The sequence below is a fragment of the Chelon labrosus genome (genome assembly GCF_963514085.1).
Source record: "Chelon labrosus genome assembly, chromosome: 2".
Lineage (NCBI taxonomy): Eukaryota > Metazoa > Chordata > Actinopteri > Mugiliformes > Mugilidae > Chelon > Chelon labrosus.
The window spans coordinates 5970742-5995056 of record NC_140338.1 but is presented as its reverse complement, the minus strand read 5'-3'; the positions used below and the strand labels follow the sequence as shown (position 1 = coordinate 5995056).

Here is a 24315-nt window from a genome sequence, read left to right as displayed (position 1 = left end):
TCGCCTCTGTCTTCTATCACGTCCTCAGTTAGACTGTAAAAGCAGCTGAGAGTCCAGCAGTGACATTATTGAACAGATATTATCATCTGAACAGTAAAAATGAGTGGAAGAGGCAAAGGCGGGAAGGGACTCGGTAAAGGAGGCGCCAAGCGTCACCGTAAAGTTCTCCGTGATAACATCCAGGGAATCACCAAGCCCGCTATCCGCCGTCTGGCTCGCCGTGGTGGAGTCAAGCGCATCTCCGGTCTGATCTACGAGGAGACTCGTGGTGTGCTTAAGGTTTTCCTGGAGAACGTCATCCGTGATGCCGTCACCTACACCGAGCACGCCAAGAGGAAGACCGTGACTGCCATGGATGTGGTCTATGCTCTCAAGAGGCAGGGACGTACTCTGTACGGCTTCGGAGGTTAAACCGACAACAACTTCGTCAAAGAAACAAAACAAAGGTCCTTTTAAGGGCCACACATCTCTACATAAAGACACGAATTCCTTCTTGTGGTCCTTAACGATGTTTTCGCCTTTCATTCGTGTATTCCTTAAGCGCTACTGTACTGTCCTATTGTGTTACTCAGTACAGACATCATTGCAGGCAACCTAGCTGAGACTCTACTGACATGGTATAAACACAATATAATTTGTTGTGTATTTTATCTTTCAATCTAAGTGTAAAATATCTTTAAAAAGTACAGTCAAACCATGTGAACATGTCTTCAATGCAGGGAGGCTTTTACAATTTATTTTATTTAATTAAAGAAAAGTTTTTCAAGTGTCTTGGCATTCAGTTGATTCTGTTTCGTGGATGCAAGCCCTCCAGCTTTGGAGAACACCCGCTCGCAAGGCACTGAAGAAGCCGGTGTGCGTAAAAACTGTAGGGACAACCGGAAGAGGTTTGGATGAATGTGTTCCTGGCTGGCCCGGTGTTGCAAGGGATCCTAGGATCCTGACAGGTTGCTCTCAGCAGGGTATCTCTGGACCTCAATAATTGAATCCGCTGTGGTGTTCATGGTCTGCCTGCCAACTTCCTTGTCCAGCTGCTGCCACATATCTAAAAAAACAAATTGGCGTTTTAGTTTTAGTCATCAATTACAAATCAGTACATGATTCGTAAGCAAATACATGCACAAATAAACTGATAAAACTGAACATGCCTGATGTGGGTACTAATAACTGTTGTGAAGAAGGTCCAGGCTGTGGCTCAGTTGATGTGCGCCCGATTACAGCTGCAGTTTGGAGGAACTCCCAAATCCCAGTGATTTAAATCCGGGGTCTAGAAGTGTTGACAGGGTCAGCACACTTAATTGACTCCAGATTGGAAGCAGTGTCTGTGACTTGTCGCCTAAGGTGTTCATGGATGTGTATTCTTGCCTGTGTGTGCAAAGTTGAATAGTTACACTGGAAAGGAGCAAGCACAAGAATTGTTTCTCCTATGATGTTAAACTCATCAGCCGTAAGTGGAGTTATGTCTGTTGTTAGTGAGGCAAGAGATAATTACACTGGTTCCTTCTCCTCATTTAGCCTTGTCAGCATGTGATATGTGCTGTTCCAGTGTGTTGGTACCTCATTGATAAGTTACAGGGTTGGCCGTCCCATCTGTTGCTGCACCTGAGCAAGCATCTCTTTGGCTGTGGTGCTTGATCTGAAATATGTTACAATTTGCCTAGATTTGTGTCCGATTGCTGTAAATGCAGGGATTGGATCACAAGACTTCTTTACTATTTAATTTAGAGCGTGTGCAATGCAAACAGAATGCCGAATATGGAGATGTTTGTACACTGAGTCATGTTTGGTGCTGCGTTGGTCACAAGACACTTTACTTTATTAGTTATGGCCCAGTCGTCCATCATGCCCCTTTTGACTTGGGCCAAATTGTCTGCAGTGTGACTTTGTGGAAAGTGTTGCACTCCCAACAGATATGTACACAACTGCATATTCTCATTAATGTAGTGACAGGTAAGAGCCAAGCAAGCATCCATATTCACGGATGTCCACATGTCAGCTGTTCTACTCACTGCCACAGTTTGCTGTACTTCCATTTTCACTCGTTCTCCTTCCTCCTCATATTTTCTGCCCACCATTTCTTGCAGTCTGAAAATTAAGATAAAAAAAGTTAAGCCAAAAGCAAATCAATATATTTAAATTAAATATTAAATTAATTAAACATAATTACTTCTGTAGACCTTTTCTATACAAACCTTTCTAGTTGGCAAAACATATGATGGCTCAAGGACCTGAAGCAGTTCCCTGAAGCCCTCACTCAACAGTGCTGAAAGGTTGACAGTCCTTGATGATGAAATTTACTACGGCCTGGTCCAACACATGCTTCCTGGAAGCTTGATCAGAATACTTTATTAATCCTTTAAGGAAATTGTTTAGTCAAAAATGAAATAATAAAAACAATATATGTATTCATTATTAATAAAGCGACCACGAGGAATTTGTAAAATGTCTGTATAGACCTACCTGTGTTTATTGTAGGTGTATTTGTGGCCTCTTTATTTTCATGCCTTGCTCTGTAATGCCTCAGCATTGAGGAGGTGCTTTTATTTATGTAAGAGAGTTCCGTAGAACAAATGCGGCATTTAACCTGCAGAAAACAAAATGAATAATTTAAACCAAGAGTCACTTTGAAATGGATTTGAATTCTGATAGATCAAGTGGAAACTTAGAGGAACTGGATGAAATGAAAACAAATACCTTATTTGCCGATATAAGATCAAAATGGTCCCACACGGCGGAGACCTTTCTCTTTCTTTGGGGCTCTATATTAGTACTTAAAGGAAGAGTTTTGATTCAAAAGTTCAAGGATTTTTTTTGGCAAAGACCATCCCGTTGACAGATTCGCTTCTTTATAAACACAGTGTGGCGCCTCGGTGACGGACGAAACAGCATCTGTATCCGTGAAGTGACTTTTCTTAATGCTATACACGCACCGACACTGGGTTTCCTTCTATGAGCTCAACACACGCGCCGATGCATCGGTGTTGCCGGACCCACAAAAAACATGTGTGAGTCTTCCTCTGTGTTCTGTGTGTTAAGCCAGTAAATGACCTTGGACTGACATCTAGTGGCCAGTCTTCTGTTGTGGGTAGCAAGGTATAAAAGGGAGGAGACAATAGAGCCCCGTAAGCTCCACCTGTGCACATCTCTCTGGCCTTGTCCCTTGTCTCCTCTGGGTTGGTGCCGTATCTGTGCTGCTGAGTCTCTCCTTTGTGTGGATTATTTGTGGTTCTCCAAGTAAGTTTCGTTCTGTACCATCTTTATGTTGATTAGGTTGCTGTGGTCATCTTTAAGTTTGTTTTATTGTTAACAGGAACGAAGTATGTGGACCACGTTCTGAACTAGTACTTTTATCCTTGGGATGTCTGGATTTTTTTATTTATTTTTTTAATCTCGAGGGATGCACACTCTAGTCCAAGGAAACTTCCCTTAGTCAGACCACACTGTCTGGACTACTGAAAAGGCTCAGGATCCTGCAGCGGATATTCGTTCAGCTGTGGAGGATTACGCTATGGATCCACCTCCACCTGTTCAGACTTCAGCTGATGATGTTCCTCCAAGTGGAGTGGAGGAGCTCCGAGCTGCTGAGCCACAAGAAACAGCAGTAGAGATCCACCAGGAATACAGCAACCACGATTTCTTCCCTACTCGCTCAGAGAGTAGTGATGATGATGATCTGCACTGTCGCCGTAGCTTCTGCGTCTAAACCGCTTATAAGTCACCTTTCATTTCTCTACAACGACGTGTCTCTTAAAAGCAGCCTCATGGAACGTGAGAGGTTTACCATCCAGGAAACTGACACCAAAGAAAGTGGACTTCCTCCTGAACACTGACTTTGACAACTTGTGTTTACAAAAGCTGCGTCTCAAGAGGCACAATTATTCTGATGATGTCTGTCACCTGTGGCAAAAAGGACATTGTGAAATTTCCATCGGTGAGAACAGCTCTGATGGCGTTGGTGTCTTTTTTAAACAGTCATTCAGTAAATCAGTGTTCCCTTAAACCTCTCACCACCCACTTCACAAGATTTGACCCACAAACTAAAACCAGAATACACAAATTTACATTTCCTCTCAGATGAAACCTATGAGTAATGACACCATCCTCACCGAGCACCATTTAATAGTTGAAGCCTTATAATGAACAGACTAGATTTAATAATAGACCAAGGACAAATATGCACTATTAAAGGTGGAAGGATGTGGGACTATCTCTGTAGCCTCAGAGAAGTCATTTATAACAATGGGACAGATTCTTACATAGTTAGTCTCGACTAAAGGAAAGCCTTCGATTATGTGTCTCATCAGTATTTATGGGCCGTAATGAAGGTTTATGGTTTCCCTGCAGACTTCATTAAAACGATTCAATTACTGTACGTTAAATCCTCTGTACAAGCCAAAGTCAATGGAGTCTTAACTGAACCTTTTCAAATCTCACGTGATGTGAAACGGGGCTGCCCTCTATATCTTAGCCATCAGCTCTTTAATTAAAATAATCAATAACGACCACAAACAGAGTGGCTTCCCTGGCTTATGCCGATGACGTTACAGTCATCATCAGAAATCAGAGAGAGTGGGAGATTTTAAAACAACATCTGGAGCTAAACTGATCTCAGTAAATAGACTACCAGTCAGAGCTACTGTTCATTGAAGCTGTTACGTAACAACTAAAAAAATGTCCAATGACAAACTGTGATGAGGATGAAACCATCCAACATCTTCTAATAGACCACTACAGAACAAAGGAAATCAGGAACAAAATGAACACTGTGGGTTATAATGTTTAACATCAATGAGAAATACGTCATGTACGACCTGTTTAAAGAGAGTTTCATTGATTCTCAGAGACATCTGTTCTGGCTAGTGTATCATCAACTGTCACATCTGGAAAACAAGAGCTAAAAACAGTCATTGAACAGAAGATGATCAACAATGACGCTGTCCCCAGGAACATTATAGCAGATCTCAGGAGGAGGAAGACTCAAAGACCAACAGCCCTCTGCCCTGGAACCTCTTAAATATACTATATTGCCAAAAGTATTCCCTCATCTGCCTTTACACGCATATGAACTTAAGTGACATCCCATTCTTAATCCATAGCGTTTAATATGACGTCAGCCCACCCTTTGCAGCTATAACAGCTTCCACTCTTTTCCACAAGGTTCAGGAGTGTGTTCATTGGAATTTTTAACCATTCTTCCAGAAGCACATTTGTGAGGTCAGACACTGTTGGATGAGAAGGTCTAGCTTGCAGTTTTCACTCAAATTCATCCCAAAGTGTTCTATCAGGTTGAAGTCAGGACTTAGACTGGTCCATCAGATTGCCAGATGCAGAAGCGTGATTCGTCACTCCAGAGAACGCGTCTCCATTGCTCCAGAGTCCAGTGGCGGCGTGCTTTACACCACTGCATCCGACGCTTTGCAATGCACTTGGCGATGTATGGCTTGGATGCAGCTGCTCGGCCATGGAAACCCATTACATGAAGCTCTCTACGCAGTGTTCTTGAAGGCCACATGAAGTTTGGAGGTCTGTAGCGACGGACTCTGCAGAAAGTTGGCGACCTCTGCGCACTATGAGCCTCAGCATCCGCTTTACGAGGCTGAGTTGCTGTCGTTCCCAATTGCTTCCACTTTGTTATAATACCACTGGCAGTTGACTGTGGAATATTTAGTAGAGAGGAAATTTCACGGCTGGACCTGTTGCACAGGCGGCATCCTATCACAGTACCACGCTGGAATTCACCGAGCTCCTGAGAGTGATCCTTTCTTTCACAAATGTTTGTAGAATCAGTCTGCATGCCTAGGTGTTTGATTTTATACACCTGTGGCCATGGAACTGATTGGAACACCTGAATTCAATTATTTGGATGGGTGAGTGAATACATTTGGCAATATAGTGTATATCAAACAAATTTACTCACTGACAATGTTGTATATGTTGGTGTGTTTGCCCTTCACTTTTTTTTTTTAAACTCTTTTACTTATACTGTTGTGCACTTGGCTGAATTGTAATTGTATTGAATTGTATTCAAATAAATGCGTTTATATTATATATTTAAATATCTGGGGTGGGGTTGTTTTAATCTTTGATAAAAACTGAATAAAGTTGTTTAAAAATGAAAAAAGACTGCATGGGATTTGATTTGGCATGCACATATTTTACTTCATAGTTATATGGTTTCAAGCTGAAAATGAAACGTTAAAGTCCCAATAATCATGACATAGGATGATTTTGGACAATTCATATGGGCTAAAACTGGAGGACCACATAGGGCACTGGTATTTAGCACATGCCAAGTTCTGACAGTCTATATTTGGTCCATGAAGCCATCTACTAGCAGTGCACAAACTTCTCCCATTTATTTCACTCATGAAATGATTTCATGTCCAGCTGAGATCAGAACAGCTTTCTATTCTATTACGTGACATTAAATGCACCACTTCCAAGCAATATCACATTTTTTTAAACTATTAATGTAAGACATGTTGAGTATTTCTGTAGATAAATGTACTTTAACAGTGTCAACAGTAGTTAATTCGGATGAATCTCTTTATAAATCAGATGTGTGGTCCTTAAAAGGACCTTTTTGTTGAGTTGAAGCCGTTGCTCGTTTAACCTCCGAAGCCGTACAGAGTACGTCCCTGCCTCTTGAGAGCATAGACCACATCCATGGCAGTCACGGTCTTCCTCTTGGCGTGCTCGGTGTAGGTGACGGCATCACGGATAACGTTCTCCAGGAAAACCTTCAACACACCGCGGGTCTCCTCGTAGATCAGACCGGAGATACGCTTGACTCCACCACGGCGAGCCAGTCGGCGGATAGCGGGCTTAGTGATTCCCTGGATGTTATCACGGAGAACTTTACGGTGACGCTTGGCGCCTCCTTTACCGAGTCCTTTGCCGCCCTTTCCTCTTCCACTCATTTTTACTGTTCAGATGAATTCTGTCCAATAATGTCAGCGCTGGAGTCACAGCGGCATTTAAAGTATGTCTGAGGACGTGATAGAAGACGGGGACGGGACTAAACTTCTTCAGGAACCATGACAACAGCCCTCGCGAGTCCACAGGAAAAAAAAAAAAAAAACCTTCCTCCTCTTAAAGGGACAGAGTCTCCAACTTGGAGCTACAATCAATAAATAAAACCAAACGACCGATTAAAGTTAAACATTCATGCTTTTCTTCTTCATCTTATTTGAACATTTAAATCCACAAATATATCCACAGCACCATGATCATCTAGCCTTTGTTTATTTTCTTGATATATATATTGATGAAACTTTATTTTGGATTACAGAAAAGCAGGCTGAGGAACCAGAAGGACCATCAGAAAATATTTGTGTTTCCTAGCTAATAGTAGCTCTTCATAGCTTCCTAGCCCCCCAGCTAATAGTAGCTGTTCTTAGCTTCCTAGCTACCGTAGTTCCTCACAGTGCTTCTTACTCTCTTAAGCGTCGTAGAGCTAATTGTTATTCTTAGCTTCCTAGCCTCACAGCTAATAGTAGCTCAGTAGCTTTCGAGTCTCCCAGCTAATAGTGGCTCTCCAAGTTCCCCATTTTTTTTTAATTTTTTTTTTGCCTCTTGAAAAGAAACTACTGCCAACAGCTGGTAGGAAGAGTTATTTCCCTTCATGTATTATAGATAGAGCCAGAGCTTGTCACAGGCCGTTCTTTGATTAGGTTTGTGTCCGCAACCCAGTGGTGTTTATTGTTCATTAAAATAAACAGATGCTGTGGTAGACTCTGTTGTGGCTTGGTCTGTTTTCATGTGTGATAAAAAAAAAAAAAAAAAAACAAGTTTCAAACAGACACAAAAGCAGGTTGACAAATCGCTCATCAAGCACATCGATCCTCTCAGAGGAAGGAAGTTTGCATGTCTCGACAGCCTTATTTCTGTCTGTCAGAAACCACAGTGACTACTGCTGTGACTGGCAGAAGTCCAGTGAACATAATTTTATCTGCTGTCTGAAGCCACAGATTAGATGAGCAGCAATGGGTTTAAACACAGCAGTGGGTGGATTTGTCGTTGTTCTTCTCTCTTTGTCAGGTACTGTACGTCTAAATTCACTGCTTTAAAAGAGAGGGATGTGGAGGTCTGTGGGATTTGTGAAATTTGTCTCATTCATGCATGAAGTCCATTGGTTTTGTGGAAACCTGCTGGATAGTGAATGAAAACATTATTCCTGAATGAATGGTTATGAAAAGTGAACAAAAACTTTAATGCTGATGTCTGGTTCCAGTTGTCTACCAGTGACGCCCGTCTGCAGTCACTGGTAGACCACAAGACACCTTCACAATTCTGTGACTTAAAAGCTAAGGAGGATGTTGCACAGAGGTGTTGCATTCAATGTGCAGAAATTTTACCCTTAATGTCTGTTACAGAAATTATTTTTTTCACAAATGACAGTCACTGGAGTTTTGTTTAAAGGTTTTACTTGCAGCAAGGAGTCGATACATGCACTGTAGCAAATATAGCTTCTACGTCTGCTTTGTGATTTCCTATTGAAACAGGATCAGTTCCTTTTGTGTGTGCTGCACATTTGCAGATTGTCACTTTTTTAGGCAGTTATGCTGCCATTAAGTCTAAGTCTTTGTGATTAATAGGTTTTCCAGTTGATGTCATCATGCCTCTATTCTTCCATTGTTGTGCAAAGACATGTATTGTGGAAAAGGCATATTGTCTGTCAGTATAAATGTTGGTAGTTTTGTCTTTTGTTATTTGGCATGGTTTCATAAGTGCGACTAGTTCTGCAGCTTGAGCTGAGTAATTTTTAGTGGTGGCTCTGCTTTTAACACTTCTGCCTGAGGTACCCAGGCCGGCTGACAGTGTTGCCTGGGCCCGGGACGAGATAATCTTAGACGTTTTGATGAACCGCTCTTTTATACAAGCTAATGGACTTTAACATTAGAGCTAGCCTGTTAGGTTACATTACAAGGCTGGTAAATGTTGGCTGCGCTGTTTCTTACCTTGCTTTACGTTCACTTTACTAGTCCCAGCTTCACCGTCACCACGTTTTTTTTAATATTTGTTAAGAAAACCTTTAAAGCCTCTATTTTCTTCTTCTCTTCTTTCCTTTTCTGAGCGCCGGACTTGTGCTGATCATACATTTTGAGCGTACAGAACTTCAAATCAAATGGCAACATCAAATTTTGATCAGTGGCCAAACCATTTTCGTGTTGGGGGTAGGGGGTTCTTGACCACTATTTGACCCATTTGTCCCCCCATATTGGGGGGCGTGGACATACCACTGCACAGCCTGTAACGTTTGTGACTTCTGTTATCACCATTAGAGGGCCCCTCTCTATGTCCTTCACCAAAAGACACTATAATCAAGCCAAATAACAAATAAACAAATGGTACAAATGTCCTTATTGCATACTGGCATTGAGAAAAATCAGATGCCTCAGCTTTGATGGGCTGATGCGATTTCTTCTCTCCGTAACTAATACTGTTCACCGCTGGCTGCTGTCTTAGTCAGTCAGCCACAGTGTCCGTCCCTCTTCACATGAGGGACACATGGTGTGCCCATCCAAACAAAGTTCTGCCTGTCCTCAAGCGAGCAGAGATGAACGAGCTAAAGGAGAAAAAAAATAGCGATGGGAATTGGCTCTTCGGATCCACTACCAAGCATCGGCTCTTAGTGCCGGCTCTTTTGCGCATGACACATCGCTACTCTTTAAACAACAATTCAAGTTGGGTTGACCAAGTCGAAGGATCAAGAATGTCAGAGTTACTGGAGTCTCCTTCAAAAGTTTTACGCGCAGCAGTGAGTTGGTACATGGATGTACAGAATCAACTGACAATAGTAAGGTTACATTCACTCATATACAGTTAATCCTGCCCTAGATACGGTTACAGAGAGACAGCGTTGTTGGAAATTAACTCACCACAACAAAGGAGCTGTAGACTGGATGCATCTGTACCTTATCTGTAGAACATTTCCCACAATTTAATGAAAAATAGAGAGAACATCTTGTGCCACTGTTTAACCTTGTATTTTTACAAAAATGTCCTTTTTATCTATTTATTTTTATTGTTGGTATATGATGAATGTGATGTCTCCATGCTTTGAACATTTAACAGTAGCAAACTTTTAGATGTTTATTAAGGACAATGCAGCAGAGGAAACATGCTCTGAAAGTTATGCTCTGAACTGTGGCTGAGTTAGACTACTGAACCCAACAAAAATAATAAAGAAGTAAAACAGAAGCTACATAAACAATGTCTCCTGCTGCAGTGTCCGGGAGAAGACACTGTGGCTGAGACAACAGGATAATAGCAAGATAATATTTCTGAGGCATCTGATTTTTCTCAGTGCCATCATGCAATAAGGACATTTATACTGTTTGTTTACTGAGTTCGGTTCTGTTTTTGCTTGTGTGGATTTAACTGCATTTGTTTGCACAATTAAAGTTTTACTGAATTATGAAACAAAAGTAAGAATGCTTTTGTAACAGAATAACTTCACAAAATGAGAGTTAATAGGCTTCTCATCAAAAAACATTGAATGCAAAAGGGCTTATCCACACACCTATGTGTATTTGCTGTGTTGGGCTAAAATATTAGACTATAAACGATACTAAATAAAGAGATGTTAAGGAGCCGTGGCAAAAAAGCCGTCTCTCAGAAAAGAGCCGAACTTCCCATCACTAGAGCCAAGGTTCCTCCTCCTATTTATTGGATCCTTCTGATTACCCCAGATCAGCTTCACCGGAGGCAGAGATGACAAGATTTAAACAGTTTTTACCGTTCTTGACCAGCGGAGGGAAACACCAGAGCCTGTAACATTTTCTCTGCTGAAATGTTTTGCATCAAGGATAATTACTTTATTTCATTTCTGTTCCTTCAATGCAGCTTGTATCTCCTCTTCCCTCAGTGCAAATTAAGATAAACTGTGGAGATCATACGAACATCTGACAGTCTTCAACATAATACAACGTCGTAATTAATGGTTTAAAATGAATGAATGGTATTTAACCTTTAAAAATAGTCCACGCTAGTTTTACTGCAGCAGTTTGTAGAAACACACAGAAGTGATACAGATACTGTATATTACTAATAAAATGTTAAATGTTCTGTGTTACAGTGGTGCAGGGTCAGACTGACTGGTCGGTGACTTACAGTTCTACTCAGATTTGTGCTGTAAAAGGATCAACAGTGAACATAAGCTGCACCTATACATACCCAGCTAAGATAAATGAAAAAAACACAAAGGTTGAACAAAGATTCTGGTTCATTAAAGAGAGTAATAAAGTTCAGACTGATTTGGAAACAGACTCAGACTACATGGGTCGTGTTGCGTATCATCATCATAAGAAGACCAGCACTCTGAGAATCTCAAACCTGAGCGAAAGTGACTCAGCCAGGTACAAGTTCAGATTCATAATAAACCAACAGACTGGAAAGTTTACTGGTTCACCTGGAGTCACTCTGACTGTCACTGGTAAGATCAAACACTTTATAATTCAGTTTCAAATGTTATTTACATGTATATATGAAGATAAATTGTGTTTGTTCAGGTCTCCAGGTGCAGGTGATCAGACCGGTGTTGAACTCTGGGCGGAAGACACAACTGGAATGTCAGAGCAGTTGTCGACGTGGTCATCATTCCTATGTCTGGTTTAGAAATGGGAAAACGATTTTGACAGAAACATCAGCTTTTTTAACCCCAGTTCATTCTACAGATAGATATTCCTGTTCTCTAAAGGGATATGAAACATTCTCTTCTCCATCAGTATGTGAGTCGGTTTTATTCATAAGTGATTTTGATCCAGAAAAGAGAAAAGTTTCAGATACTTCCACACAGAAATATACATCAAACCAATTATAATATGATAAACGTGTCCATGTGTTCTCTTCCAGATTCTCCAAGGCTTCCTTCTGTAACAGTGAGTTCCTCTGGTGAGGTAGTGGAGAACAGTTCAGTGACTCTGACCTGTAGCAGTGATGCTAACCCAGCAGCTAACTACACCTGGACCAAAAGGAATAGTCATAAATTTCTCAGTACCAAGTCAAAGCTTTTCTTCAGCTCCATCCAGCCCTTTGACTCTGGAGAGTATTACTGTATAGCTGAGAATGGTCTGGGGAAGAAGTGGTCTGAATACAAACTAATAGATGTGAAATGTGAGTAAAATATCTATTTCTTCTCTAGAGTGTCCAGAGTAGCCGGAGTGAATCCAGTAGTTAAGCGGATGCAAAATATGCCCACTAGGGGTTGTACAGACGAGTGGACTAGTCTGTTAGTCAACTTCACTACTGTGCCATAACGTTTTAAGCATCATGTGGACTAGTCACTGATCAGGTGACAATAACAACATGGACGCCTCTGAGAAGGCAGGTGAGGAGCCCAGTGGGTCATTGCAGCAACCTAGCAGTGGTTCATCAAGTGTATGAAAATACTTCACGAAAGATGAAGCCCATACTACTGTGACATGTGAGTCCTGAAATACAACTAAAGTACTACTGAAAAAAAATGAATATATATATATATATATATATATATATATATATATATATCCCCTGACGCTAGCAGTCCAAATCCTCTGGTTAGTCAACAACTTCTACAAACGCACTGAGGTAACAGAGAGAAGGAGTCTGCACATCGACAATTTGATAAAGTTAATAGACCTTTAGCTGCAGTGCAGTACACGGAGAAGGCTTCAGAGAAATACCTGCTACACTATGTGGAGTACTATTAATGCTATTAAATGCTACTGATGGTGCTGATGTGCTGCCTGTTTTTGTACAGGCTATACATATCTGCAGCTCATAGTATGTAGCACATGAGCTGTCTGTTCTAAGTATATGTATTCAGGTCTAGAATATAGATTTCATTACTTTCTATTTGTTTTTTATTAGTGATATCATCAGAGACTTGTCCACTTGACTTTCACACATAACAGTTGAGTTTAACAAATTGTGCAACCCCCTAACGGCCACTGATTTAGATGTTAATTTTTTGTACAGAGAAGTATTGGGGATTTGATGTTATACGGTCATGAGAACACATGTAACCTTTAATATAAATCTTCTCCAGATCCACCAAGGCGTCCCTCAGTATCAGTTAGTCCCTCTGGTGAGGTAGTGGCGGGCACTTCGGTGACTCTGACCTGTAGCAGTGATGCTAACCCACCAGCTACGTATACCTGGTCCAAGAGGAATGGTCATAAACTTATCAGTACCAACTCAACGCTTTTCTTCAGCTCCATCCAGCCCTTTGACTCTGGAGAGTATAAATGTACAGCTGTGAATGATTTCGGGAAGAAGTGGTCTGAATACCAACTAATTGATGTGAAATGTGAGTAAAATATCTAATTTATTCTTTAGAGTGTCCAGAGTAGCTAGAGTCAATCCAGTAGTTAAGCAGGTGCAAAATATGCCCACAAGGGGTTGAATAGACTAGTGGACTAGTCCGTTAGTCGACTTCACTGTTGTACCATGACTAAAGATGAAGCCCATACTATAGTGACATGTCAGTCCTGAAATACAACTAAAGTTCGACTGCAAAAAAGACATCCCCTAATGCTGGCAGAGGAACGGTCCAAATCCTCTGGACAGCAGTCAGTTAACAACTTCACCAAACGTCCTGTGGTAACAGAGAGAAAGAGGCTGCACATCAACTATTTGATAGTTATTAGACCTTTAGCTGCAGTACACGGAGAAGGCTTCAGAGAAATACCTGCTACACTATGTGGAGTACTATTAATGCTATTAAATGCTACTGATGGTGCTGATGTGCTGCCTGTTTTTATACAGGCTATACATATCTGCAGCTCACAGTATGTAGCACATGAGCTGTCTGTTCTCAGCATATGTATTCAGGTCTAGAATATAGATTTCATTACTTTCTATTTGGTTTTTATTAGTGATATCACAAGACACTAGTCCACTTGACTTTCATCACATAACAGTAAAGTTTAATAAATTGTGCAACCCCCTAACAGTCATTGATTCAGATGTTATTTTTTGGGGGGATGTTATGATGTCATGAGAACACATGTAACCTTTAATCTAAATCTTCTTCAGATTCTCCAAGGCTTCCCTCAGTATCAGTGAGTCCCTCTGGTGAGGTAGTGGAGGGCAGTTCAGTGACTCTGACCTGTAGCAGTGATGCTAACCCAGAAGCTAACTACACCTGGTACAAGGAGAATGAAAACTCACCAAAAGCTTCAGGACAGATCTTCAACATCACTGACAGCAGACCTGAACACAGTGGGAATTATTACTGTGAAGCCCAGAACACAAGAGGACGTCATAACTCCACCTTACACCTGACTGTGTTGGCAGGTATTCTTTTATATTCACTTGAAGCACTGTGACGATTTCATGGATTTTGTCATAGAGGAGGAAAATTGGTTTGAGCTGCTCGTTGGAAAATTTACAGCAAACAATGACCCTGTTCAAACCTCGATGATCTGATCACAAGTGACCACCTTTAAGTTCCTGTGTTGACACCTGGTATTAAAATGCATTTCCACATGCGTCCCCAGCCAGCACTTGAGATCTGATCTCAGTTTTGTGCTCTACATATATGTAAAGTCTTTTACCTATTTTTTAGTCTGCCTAGATCTCAATGCGGTTTCATTCTGTCTGTATTAGTGTTGTATGTATGTCAAAATGACAATAGAGCTTGATTTGATCATTTGGGGCACAGTAGAATATTTTAACAGTTGCATGCAGTCTCTATTGGATCTCTACCTCACATCAGCTATTTAGGTGATCATTTCTAATAGTGGTTGAATGACTGAGTTAAACTCCTCTTCCACAGATCAACCCTGTTGAGCAGGTGTTGACACCACCAAAGAAAGGAGTTCACATGTGGACTGAGACCAGATCAGTGTTCACACCTGAACTTTAATCTGGTCACATGTGATCAGATTCCCCAGGACAGATGTGAATGTGAAGTCTGAACGGGGTCTTAGAGACACACAACCAGAGAGAAGTAGAGCGGCTGTAATGGACAGGAAGGAGGTAGATACAGATGCCATGCTTTCTGGAGGGGGCTAGGGACCAGAGGCAGGACTTGATGTGGTGTCTAAGAATATAGCCAAAAATATAGAGTCCTATACTGAAACCACTACTGGCTGATAATGGGCCTAATGTTTGGACGTGTACTCGAACAAACAAAAAACTGTCTTTTCCAACTTTTCAACTTCACAATGCGTTTTATTTCTTTACCGCATTTCTGTTCAATAAATAGTCAGACACTTCCAATAGGTTTGACATAAACTTACACCTCAAAAAAACAACGTAAATTCAAGCACAGTCAAAAACTGTTTGCTTCCCCATCAGCCTCTTTGTTACCATAATCAATGAACTCATAACACCTGTCACAACTCCCACTCTCCAGTGTAAACACCGCTTGGCTGCCCTCTAGTGGTTCGGAGAAACGTAAATAATGGCTCCTATACTTGCATTTAAAATTTGTTTCAGAATTTGAATGCTTTTGAACGTGTTGTTTTTTCTGTCTTTCTTTGATATTAGTTTTCTTTGTAATATATACACATGCTGGTTCTGTGCCTATTTTATCATATATCACTTTATGGGAGCGGTGGTTCCAATTTGTATTTTATTTTGATCACTCTTTACCCAGGAAACGGAAAATATACAGCTGCTGGAATAACTGCTGTCTTTCTCCTCATTCTCATATTCCTCTCTGTCTTCCTGTGGACTCGGTGAGTTGTTCTGTTAATATTATCGGTTATTAAATCTGATGATTATTCTTTTATGGAATTACTAAATTAAGTGATTTGTTCATTTGAAATTCTGCTATTTAGAAGAAAGTCGGACAAGTCTGATGACAATGTAGACAACAGTGAGCAGGTGAAAACATTCATTCTGATATAAAGAAACAAAACCTTATTTATCTTCAGATAAACTCATTTTACCACGTTTCAAGCGTATGCCTGAAAGTAGTCGTGTCATTACAGACTCTACCTGATCAGGGACAACCAGAGCAGGATAACCTTCAATATACCGGCATCGTCTTCTTCAACAAGGAGCCAGACTCTCTGTACTCCAACATCAGAGTGACCAGACCCCACAGAAAAATGGAGGAACAGGAAGTGACCGAGTATGCTGCCGTTACCTTTAACTAAATGGGTATAGAAGATGTGAGCATACTTTTTAATAATTTCAGTGGATGCATTAGCCTTAGCTCCTCATTTACATCATTATTAGATTCAATTGGCTTTTCTCAGAATGTAAACGGATCAACTCACAGTTTTAATCACACCTTAGATCTTGTCCTAACATATGGCATAGAAACTGAAGGTTTAACAGTATTTACTCATAACCCTCTTTTGTCTGATCATTTCCTCATAACCTTTGAATTTGCAATAATGGATTACACAGGAACTGAAAAGACATTTCATTACAGTAGATGTTTGTCTGACAATGCTGTAACTAGATATAAAGAATTAATTCCTTCTTTATTTACCTCAGTGCCATGTACCAATGTTGTGGACGACAGCAACCACAATTTAACCCCTGCACTAATAGATTATTTTGTCGATGGCACTGCAGCATCGCTTAGTTCAACTTTAAACTTAGTTGCTCCTCTGAAAAAGAAGGTCATAAATAGGAGGAGGCTAGCTCCATGGTATAATTCACAGTTGCGCTGTTTAAAACAGGCAGTCCGAAAGCTAGAAAGAATTTGGCATTCCACTAATTCTGAAGAAGCTCGCATAGCCTGGAAAGATAGTTTAACAACTTATAAAAAAGCTCTCAGTAGTATTAGAACAGCATATTATTCATCATTAATAGAAGAAAACAAGAACAACCCCAGATTTCTTTTCAGCACTGTAGCCAGGCTGACAAAGAGCCACAGCTCTGTTGAGCCATCTATTCCTTTAGCCCTCAGTAGTAATGACTTCATGAGCTTCTTTACTAATAAAATTGTCGGCATTAGAGAAAATATTCAAGGCATCCTTCCAACAGCTGTTAAAGATGCAAGTACAGCGACATTAGAAACTTTTGTACGACCTTATCAATATCTGGAATCCTTCTCCCCAGTAGATCTTCTTGAGCTCTCTTCAACAATTACAGCATCTAAACCATCAACCTGTCTTCTAGATCCAATCCCAACTAAATTGCTCAAAGAAGTTTTTCCATTAATTAACATCACCATATTGAACCAGATAAATTTATCTTTATTAACAGGATATGTGCCTCAGTCTTTTAAGATTGCTGTAATTAAGCCCTTACTTAAGAAAGCCACTTTAGATCCAGATGTTTTAGCCAACTATAGACCAATCTCCAACCTTCCCTTAATTTCCAAAATTCTAGAAAAAGTTGTTGCTAATCAGTTCTTAAACAAGAATGGTCTGTTTGAAGAGTTTCAGTCAGGTTTTAGAGTTCATCATAGTACAGAAACAGCTCTGGTTAAAGTTACCAATGATCTCCTCATGGCTTCAGACAGTGGACTTGTCTCTATACTTGTTCTGCTAGATCTTAGTGCTGCATTTGACACTATTGATCATAATATTTTACTACAGAGACTTGAAAGTGAGGTCAAGATTAAAGGAACTGCATTAGACTGGTTTGAATCCTATCTATCTGACAGATTCCAGTTTGTTCATGTCAATAATGATTCCTCTACTTATACAAAAGTAAGTTATGGAGTTCCTCAGGGTTCTGTGCTAGGACCAATACTCTTCACGTTATACATGTTGCCATTAGGCAAGATTATTAGAAAACATGGCATAAACTTTCATTGCTATGCAGACGACACCCAGCTATATTTATCTATGAAACCAGATGAAACTAATCAGTTGGTTAAACTCCAAGCATGCCTTAAAGACATAAAGGCTTGGATGACCTGTAATTTCCTACTCTTAAACTCAGACAAAACAGAAGTTATTGTATTCGGTCCTAAGCATCTCAGAGATTCATTATCTAATCACATGGTGTCTTTGGATGGCATTACCTTGGCCTCCAGTACTACTGTAAAAAACCTTGGTGTTATATTTGATGAGGATATGTCCTTTAAATGTCACATAAAGCAAGTGACCAGGACTGCCTTCTTTCACCTGCGTAATATCGTCAAAATTAGGAACATCCTGTCTCAGAGTGATGCTGAAAAACTAGTTCATGCATTTGTGTCGTCCAGACTGGATTATTGTAATTCATTACTGTCTGGCTGTCCAAATAGCTCTTTAAAAAGCCTCCAGTTGATTCAAAATGCCGCAGCAAGAGCATTGACAGGAATTAGCAAGAGAGATCATATTACTCCAGTTTTAGCTTCTCTTCACTGGCTCCCTTTAAAGTCTAGAATAGAATTTAAAATCCTCCTCCTTACATACAAGGCCCTTAAAGGCCTAGCTCCATCGTATCTTAAAGACCTTATTGTACCATATCATCCCAGCAGATCACTTCGGTCTGAAAGTGCAGGCCTACTTGTGGTTCCTAGAATTTCAAAAAGTAGAATGGGAGGTAGAGCTTTCAGCTATCAGGCTCCTCTCCTATGGAACCAGCTCCCAGTTTGGGTTCGGGAGGCAGACACTCTCTCTATTTTTAAGGTCAGGCTTAAGACTTTCCTTTTTGATCAGGCTTATAGTTAGGGCTGGACTAAACCATCCCTTAGTTATGCTGCTATAGGCCTAGGCTGCTGGGGGACGATGCACCAAACACATGTCCTCCTTCTTTCTTCTCTCTCCTCTCTCGCATCCTCCACTTTCTTTTCTCTGGCACAGAGCTCTTGCCCTCTAATTTCCTATATACTACTAGTCATACAATTCTGTGCTATTACTATGTAGAATGTTTACTGCTGTGTGTGTCCCACCCCCCTTCCCCCCCCCCTTCCCCCCCTTCCCCCCTCTTCTTGTGAGTATCTCTGGCCTGGAGTGGTGTGTTTCCTGTGGAGCTCTATACTACATCTGTTGTCGTGGTCTCATCAGCCTGCCTAGTCTTCATGGAATCCTGCAGTTATCCACTCCTACCTGAATGAACAATTCTCCAACCTGCCTATGATTCCTCTTACATTTTCAAACTGTCATGTAACATCATCAGTTTGTATCATAAGATTCCACATGTACACTTTAGTCAGATATGTGTATCTATGACAGATGTATGTTTATCTTGCTGTTCTCTTCTCTTCTCTCTTTGCTGTTCTCTTCTCTCTTTCTTCTGTCTGTACCCGGCTGGCCTTAGGCAGATGGGTCCCTCCATATGAGCTGGGTTCTGCTCGAGGTTTCTTCCTGTTAAAAGGGAGTTTTTCCTTGCCACCGTTGCCTTCAGGCTTGCTCTGGGGGTTTCAGGCCGGGTTTTTGTAAAGCGTCTTGAGACGATTTGTATTGTTATTGACGCTATATAAATAAAATTGAATTGAATTGAATTGAATTGAATTGAATCATCAATCTGAAGCAATCTAAATCTGAATGAAATTTCATGACATTTAAGTGTGTTTGTGATTTGCCTTTTGGATTATTAATCAGTTAAAATCCAGTACAGAATTTGGGCAAAGTTTATAAGTAAATAGAAAATACTTTACTATCACAACAAAAGTTTTTTGTTCAGAAACAACACAAAATGATCACTTGAGGACAAATAAAAACAAATTATTTTTCAGGCAGAGTGTTCAGAAACTACAATACAATTATAAAAGTATATATCTACCTTTATTGCACTTTGATTTTGCACTTGGACCTGGATTTTTTGTTTCTTAAATAAACAAAGTGTACAAAATTATTACTCCACAACAAATATTATAAATGTAAGAAAGTGTTTAGGAAGTACAATACAATACAAAAATAAGACAACATGTCTTCCCATTAGTGCGCTTTTGTCTTCTTTCCATATGCTTATACAAGTTTGTTGAATTACCACTGTATCTTACAGCCTTTATACAAATAGTACAACGTTCTGTCGTTTCATTTTCGGCCCGAAAATATAACCTGTTTGGTTATACCCTACTCTTTCTCTTGTTGTGTGTAATGCACTGCTGCTGGCTGGGCCTGGCTGGTAGCGGTGGGCGGTGTTCGGTCACCTGGCGTGACGGTACAACAAGTAAGTCAGGTTACAGCCTCTTTAATGAAACGCGAGAAACTGAAACTTAAGTATCGATCTCATTACATTGGTATCGATCAATCTCAATACCAACGTTGGTATCGAGATTATCGATATTTGGATCAATCCGCCCACCACTAATACCCAGTTGAGATCAGAGACTTGGAGTGAAAACCACATGTTGAGCATCGTTGTAAAAGTGAAGTCGTTGCGTTGGCAGCAAACACAGTGAGCATAGACCACATCCATGGCAGTCACGGTCTTCCTCTTGGCTTGCTCGGTGTAGGTGACCCTATTAGCGTTGTGTCGTTTGCGAATGATTCTGAATGATTATTCAGTTCCGTTGAGCTCAGCCGTGAGTATGTCAGCCGGGAGTGGAACTGCCGCACTCTGACTCTCACTCGTGATTGTGGCCATATCTGTCCCATCGGAGAGGATTTACAGCAAGATGTGGCAGATAAATTCATCCAAAGTCAGCCTGCTTGTTTTTTTTAAATGCAAATCTGGTGTAGGGGCAAGATCATTTGATGAAAATACCTTAGGAGAGAGCATAATGTGCAAGGACAATCTTTCATTTGTTTGACACTTGTACAGTATTTATAATAGTTGTAGTTTGTCATTTTCCTTTTAAATTATTATTTCTCACTTTTGTTATTTCTTGTTTTCATTTCAGTGCAATAAAAAAAAATATTTAACAACCAGACATACACTTTGGTCATATACACTTTATTTGTTTATTTGACAGGCTGGAAAAATGCATTCACATAGTGTTTGGTCTTCGGTCTGATACACGTCTATAAACCCTGACTGCAAGACGGATTTAAATATTTGAAGTTTTTAAAAGTAACAAAATCTCTGCTGCAGCTGCGATGTGTTTTTTTTTTTATTTGCTGCTTTTCCTACTCTTTTCATACTTGCTAAACTCCGCAATATAAAAGAAAGAGGACTCGTGTTCACGTTTAGTGAACGTGCTGCTGCTGTAGTGTTGTGTCACTCACTACACAGAGAGAAGTGAGTCTGTCTGGCGATTTACATTCGCACCGCCACTCATGATTTCCAAACCTACTTGAAGATTCGCTAAGTTCGTGAATCACGATTAGCGATTCTAGTGAACCTAGCGAATCTTGAATCACGATTCGCAAATCTACTTTAAGCACAGCACATTCATGTACACACAGAAAGAATTGCCACTCAGGGCAGAGGACTTGATTCACGTTTAGTAACTGTACTGCTAAATTAGCGCTGTCTTGTTAACATCCATGTAGCATGTTCAGTGAATGAACTGCGCGGAGGACTCGCATTTACCGTGTAGTATAAACCGCGTAGAATACAATGAGACTAGCGACAGTAACGTGGTGGTTACTATACGGTGGAGAGTGCAGCTAACTATGGGGTTAAGCTAGCATGCTAATAACCTGTTAAACATGCTGTTATTTGGCTAACGGACACTTCCATTGTGTCTGTATTTTAGCATGTATGTTAACCGACTGGTGTTTAACTGCAGTGGTGTTGTCATTTATATTTTAGTAAGTTTTCTGTTTGCTGTATGTGTTACCATGGAACAGTAGGCTAACCGATTCAGTCTGTTGTCTGCTAAGTGGTACAGCATTACTACATCTTTGTATAAGAATCTCCATTAACATATTTTAGTATTTAGTGCGCTAATGTTTATGACTTGCGCTTTTATTGGTCAACCTTAAGGACTGATGTAGCTTCAGAGCGCGGGGCTGCCGTACTGATATGCCTTGGCAACCGCCGGATGTGGCCCGCGGGCCTTGGGTTTGACATATGTACACCATGCAGTCAGGGCTCCTGCTAAGCACTGAACGATTCGGTGAACGAATCTTTTGAACGAATCATTTTAATGAACTGATTCTAGTGATTCAGTACAGTCAAAAGAACTGCCGTTACCATCACGGATAACGTTCTCCAGGAAAACCTTCAACACACCGCGGGTCTCCACGTAGATCAGACCAGAGATACGCTTGACTCCACCACGGCGAGCCAGATGGTGGATAGCGGGCTTAGTGATTCCCTGGATGTTATCAAGGAGAACTTTACGGTGACGCTTGACGCCTCCTTTACTGAGTCCTTTCCCGCCTTTGCTTTTAAACAACTTTATTCAGCTTTAACAACATGGTAACAAACATGATTACAACTCTATAAGATTACAATATAAGAAGGTCCATCAACCTATATATAAACGCAGAGATAATTTTCATACATTTACAATTCAGTCAAGTGCAACAAGAGAAGTAAAAGGGTTAAAATACAGTGAAGAGCAAAAACACCACAACATTTACAACATTAATGTCAGTGAGCAAATTTTCATATATTTAAGAGGTTCCAGGGTAAATAAAAGGGCTGTTGGTCTTTGAGTCTATAGTCTTCCTCGTCCTGAGATCTGCTAAAATGTTCTTGAAGACAGAGTCGCTGTTGATCATCTTCTGTTCTTCAATGACTGTTTCAGCTCGTTTTCCAGATGTGACAGTTAATGATACACATCACCAGCCAGAACAGACGTCTCTTAGAATCAATAAAACTCTCACTAAAAAGGCCGTACATGACAGATTTCTCATTGATATTAACATTAAAACCTAGTGTTCATTTTATTCCCAATTTTCTTTGTTCTGTAGCAGTCTAAAATCCTTCACTCTGTTCTTCAATAGTTCCCACAGCATCAGATCTGACCAGAAATCTCAATTCTCTAATTTTACAGACTTCTCTTTTTAGTTCACTTACCAGATCTAGATTTTTTAGACATTTAGTGTTTAATTTCCAAAATCCTCTCATGGACCGAGGCTTTAATTATTAAATGGTCTGAGTGCTCAGTGAGAGGAAATGTCAATTCTGTCTATTCTGGTTTTAGTTTTGGGGTCAAATTTACGCATAAGGTTCAGATGGTGACAGACGAGCGAAAAGGTCATTGAATGGAAGTGGATACTCAGAGGCAATAATCGACAGGTGATATGTCCAATAATGTGACTACTGGCCTCCCAGCAGCATTTAATGTGTGTCTGAGGACATGATAGAAGACGGGGTGGGACTAAACTTCTTGAGGAACCATGGCAACAGCCCTCACAACACAGGGAAAAAAAAAAAACCCTCCATCCTTTTAAAGGGGCTACGTCTCCAACTTGGAGCTACAATCAATAAATAAAACCGAACGACTGATTAAGGTTAAACATGCTTGCTTTTCCTCTTCATCTTATTTGAACATCAAAATCCACAAATATGTCCACAGGACCATGATCTTCTAGTCTTTGTTTTGTTTTTGTTTTTTCTTGATATAAATTGATGATAATTTACTTTGGATTACAGAAAAGCAGGAACCAGAAGGACCAAGAGAAAATGTTTGTGTTTCCTAGCTAATAGTAGGTCTTCATAGCTTCCTATCCATCCAGCATCACCTGCGACTACTGATGACGTCATACACCTGGGGTCCTCTTCTCGACTCTCTGGCTCAGTGGGCACAGTTACTGATGAGACTGTATCGCCCCCTAGCGACCCGGAGTTCGCATCCCATGCTTCACACCAGCTCCCCCAAAATCTGTCTTTTCACTCATACAATGACATTTCAGCTCCCCAAATCCTCCTTCTTGGAGACTCTATAATTAGAGGAGTTAAACTTCCAGCTGGTGTAACATATTACCTTAATGGTGGTAAAGTTGCTGATTTTATCTCTCTTCTCCCCAAACTTATTGAACTTCACCCCACTGTCTCTATTGTGATTATACATTCTGGGACAAATGATGTCATGGACAGATCCTCTGCAAAACTGCGCCAAGAAACCGAGGAACTGTGTTCTAAAGTTGAGTCACTTGGGAAACGGTGCTTTTTATCTGGTCCCATTCCATCGCTCTCAGGGGGGTCAGAGTACTTTAGCCGTCTTTACGGCTTTCACCAGTGGCTGCGCAATTTCTGCATAGCAGCTGGCTTTAATTTTATTAGTCATTTTGACTATTTCTGGACTAGAAATGATTTATATGATAATGACCATTTTCATCCAAATAGGAATGGAGTCAGACAATTAACTTTTAATTTCTTGAATTTTATTGCCTTTGGCTGTCTCTGACTTCCGGCACAGCTTGACCCTCCACCAGCTCTTACACCGTCTGTCCATGAACTCCATGAAACTCCTGAGGGTCCTGCTGGAATATCTGGTTCTCTCGTGGAATCACAAATTCCCACACTGATCAGGCCCAGGAAAAAGTGTTTGCCTTACGCCCATAAGGCAAATAAAAGAAACCTTCGACCTGTATCACAACATCTTCAACCCCCTGCCACTCATTCTATGACACTTAAGTCAACTGCCAA

General features: G+C 40.6%; 3 protein-coding genes across 3 annotated transcripts; 2 read left to right on the top strand and 1 right to left on the bottom strand.

Moving 5' to 3' along the window:
- Positions 1-89: 89 nt before the first annotated feature.
- Positions 90-921, top strand: LOC311499300 (histone H4). Its single transcript, XM_084560235.1, has one exon. It carries the CDS (start codon positions 100-102, stop codon positions 409-411), a length of 312 nt encoding a protein of 103 aa, XP_084416361.1. The 5' UTR covers positions 90-99; the 3' UTR covers positions 412-921.
- A 5231-nt stretch (positions 922-6152) lies between these two features.
- LOC311499307 (histone H4) lies at positions 6153-7023 on the bottom strand. The gene has a single exon (XM_084560247.1). It carries the CDS (start codon positions 6918-6920, stop codon positions 6609-6611), a length of 312 nt encoding a protein of 103 aa, XP_084416373.1. The 5' UTR covers positions 6921-7023; the 3' UTR covers positions 6153-6608.
- Positions 7024-7992: 969 nt separating this feature from the next.
- On the top strand, positions 7993-13855 carry LOC311506871 (B-cell receptor CD22-like). Its single transcript, XM_084570991.1, has 5 exons — positions 7993-8040; positions 11081-11437; positions 11514-11732; positions 11857-12117; positions 13031-13855. Exons 2-5 carry the CDS (start codon positions 11281-11283, stop codon positions 13297-13299), a joined length of 906 nt encoding a protein of 301 aa, XP_084427117.1. The 5' UTR covers positions 7993-8040; positions 11081-11280; the 3' UTR covers positions 13300-13855.
- The last annotated feature ends 10460 nt before the right edge of the window (positions 13856-24315 follow it).

Excerpts from the sequence above, each read along its gene's own strand:
- LOC311499300 (XM_084560235.1), top strand. The coding sequence starts at position 100 with ATGAGTGGAAGAGGCAAAGGCGGGAAGGGACTCGGTAAAGGAGGCGCC.
- LOC311499307 (XM_084560247.1), bottom strand. The coding sequence starts at position 6,920 with ATGAGTGGAAGAGGAAAGGGCGGCAAAGGACTCGGTAAAGGAGGCGCC.
- LOC311506871 (XM_084570991.1), top strand. The coding sequence starts at position 11,281 with ATGGGTCGTGTTGCGTATCATCATCATAAGAAGACCAGCACTCTGAGA. Across the intron at positions 11,438-11,513 it reads AGTCACTCTGACTGTCACTG|GTCTCCAGGTGCAGGTGATC; the intron begins GTAAGATCAAAC and ends GTGTTTGTTCAG. Across the intron at positions 12,118-13,030 it reads CAAACTAATAGATGTGAAAT|ATCCACCAAGGCGTCCCTCA; the intron begins GTGAGTAAAATA and ends AATCTTCTCCAG.